This window comes from Phalaenopsis equestris, unplaced genomic scaffold (assembly GCF_001263595.1).
Source record: "Phalaenopsis equestris unplaced genomic scaffold, ASM126359v1 Scaffold232093, whole genome shotgun sequence".
Lineage (NCBI taxonomy): Eukaryota > Viridiplantae > Streptophyta > Magnoliopsida > Asparagales > Orchidaceae > Phalaenopsis > Phalaenopsis equestris.
The window spans coordinates 722-2,942 of record NW_018250062.1 but is presented as its reverse complement, the minus strand read 5'-3'; the positions used below and the strand labels follow the sequence as shown (position 1 = coordinate 2,942).

Sequence of the window (2,221 nt, the reverse complement as noted above, 5' to 3'; positions counted from 1 at the left end):
AATTGTCGTAATTTTGAACAAGTTGGTTTTAACTAATTTAGGATATACATTTTTGTTAGGTTATATCCTATTTACTTTTTAAATAAAAAAATAATAATATTCAATATAAAATTTGTATATTTTACAAATTTTATTTATACAAAATATCAAAATAATAATTTGGTATATATTTTTTTCAAATCAAATATCCCAACATATTTTACAAATTTTATATAAATAATTAAACAAGGAAAAAAGAATATTATTACCTTAAGAATAACAAGTTGAGAAAATTTACATTCATTAAATTTCATACCTTTAAGGAATAAAATAAATAAATAAAAACTTTAATTGATCTCTCCCAAAAATAGCAATTATATGGAGCTAATATTAGAAAATATCATTATTTATAGCTTACTTACCTTTTTTTTATCTCCATTATTCCCTCTGAGCATTAAAATTTAAGTGGTTATGCACTTCTCACAAATCTCACCGCATATTCCACACCAAGAAACTATAAAATAGATACTCTTTTTCAACGTCCAAAAATATTCATTGTCGTCTTCTTCCTCTTCAATGTCACCTTCTTCATCATGGTCTGATCTCCCAATTGACATATTGTTAAGCATTAGAGAAAAGTTGGAGCTTCATCATTACTCTGATCTCATATCGTTTCGCTCGGTCTGCTCCCATTGGCATTCTATAGTTCCGATTCCAGAACATACCCTAAGGTACGAGATAGATCACAATAGAAAGAATAATGTCATCTGCTTCACGAAGGTTAACGACAACATCGATAATGACAATAGCAATATTAGTAATATTCGCTCCATCTCCTTGCCATTTTTCACATCTTCCCACATATATTTTTTTTGTTCATCTAATGGATGGCTAGTTTTCACAACTCACAATAATAAAAATCTTTATCTATTCAACCCCGTTTCAAACCATAAAGTCATATTTCCTCCTCTATCTTGTATCATACTCAAACCAACATTTCGTTGTGTATCACATATATTATTGTTTAAGGTGATTGTTTGTTCGAGCTCAGCTGTTGGCATTGTAGTGACCTGCATTATTGGAATATTTCAACGAGACAAAAATACAATGGAGAAACGGGTTGTGGTTTGCAGGCATGGGGTTGGCCAAAATTGGAGGCTTTTGAAGGAAAACACTGATGACATATTTGATATCACTCTCATCGGCAACGATCACGTTTATATTCTGGACAAGTATTTGAATCTCTACGTGCTTGACGAAAGGTGTTCATCTATGAGATTAGTAAGGTTTAGATTATGGGTTCAGAAACAAATCTTACAAGTTGATGGTGTGAATGATCCAATTGACAAACAATTATCTAGTAATGATTTATACATGAAAACAAGTGGGAAATCAGATCTGAAGATATATGTGTATTGTCGGAGAAACTTTTTTGGACCTCATTGGATATCCTTAAAATTTGATGCGGAAGAACATTGTAGCTACAATGCTGATGTTGATGTTGTTGATGTTGAATGTGAAGCTAAATGGGTCTATTTTTATCCTTTTTCTGATGATCGCACAGAATACTTCACTCCAAAGCTAAGGCCAACTATTACTTAGTATTAAGGAGCAAAACAAAGGATAAATTAAAAAAAACTTTAATTCATCTCTCCCAAAAATAACAATTGTATGGAGCTAATATTAGAAAATATCATTATTTATATTTTAATTATCATTTTTGTCTCCATTAATCTCTCTCAGCATTTAAATTTAAGTGGTTATGCACATCTCACAAATCTCACCGCCTATTTTGCACGTAGAAACAATAAAATAGATACTCTTTTTCAATGTCCAAAATTATTTATCGTCGCTGTCTTCTTCTTCAGTGTCACCTTCTTCATCACTTTCTTCATCATGGTTTGATCTCCCACTTGACATATTGCTAAGCATTAGAGATAAGTTAGAGCTTCATCATTGCTCTGATCTCATATTCTTTCGCTCAGTCTGCTCCCATTAGCATTCTATAGTTTCGATCCCCGAACATCTCTGAAGCTACGAGATAAATCTCAATAGAAAGAATAGTGTAATCTGCTTCACAAAGATTAACGACAACATCGAAAATAACACTGGGGGAATATTCCCCTGTGTTGCCTGTGTTACCGAAAATATTCCTCTATGACGTGATTTCATTGAACTCCGCACGTTACTCTACCTGCGGCAACAGTCAAAAGTCTCATTCTATTATTCGAAAATTTACATG

General features: G+C 32.0%; 1 protein-coding gene across 1 annotated transcript; it reads left to right on the top strand.

Annotated features, from left to right (window-relative positions):
• Positions 1–550: 550 nt before the first annotated feature.
• Positions 551–1,601, top strand: LOC110038187. Its single transcript, XM_020742959.1, has 2 exons — positions 551–710; positions 1,009–1,601. The coding sequence occupies exon 2, from the start codon at positions 1,087–1,089 to the stop codon at positions 1,579–1,581; it is 495 nt and encodes a 164-aa protein (XP_020598618.1). The 5' UTR covers positions 551–710; positions 1,009–1,086; the 3' UTR covers positions 1,582–1,601.
• The last annotated feature ends 620 nt before the right edge of the window (positions 1,602–2,221 follow it).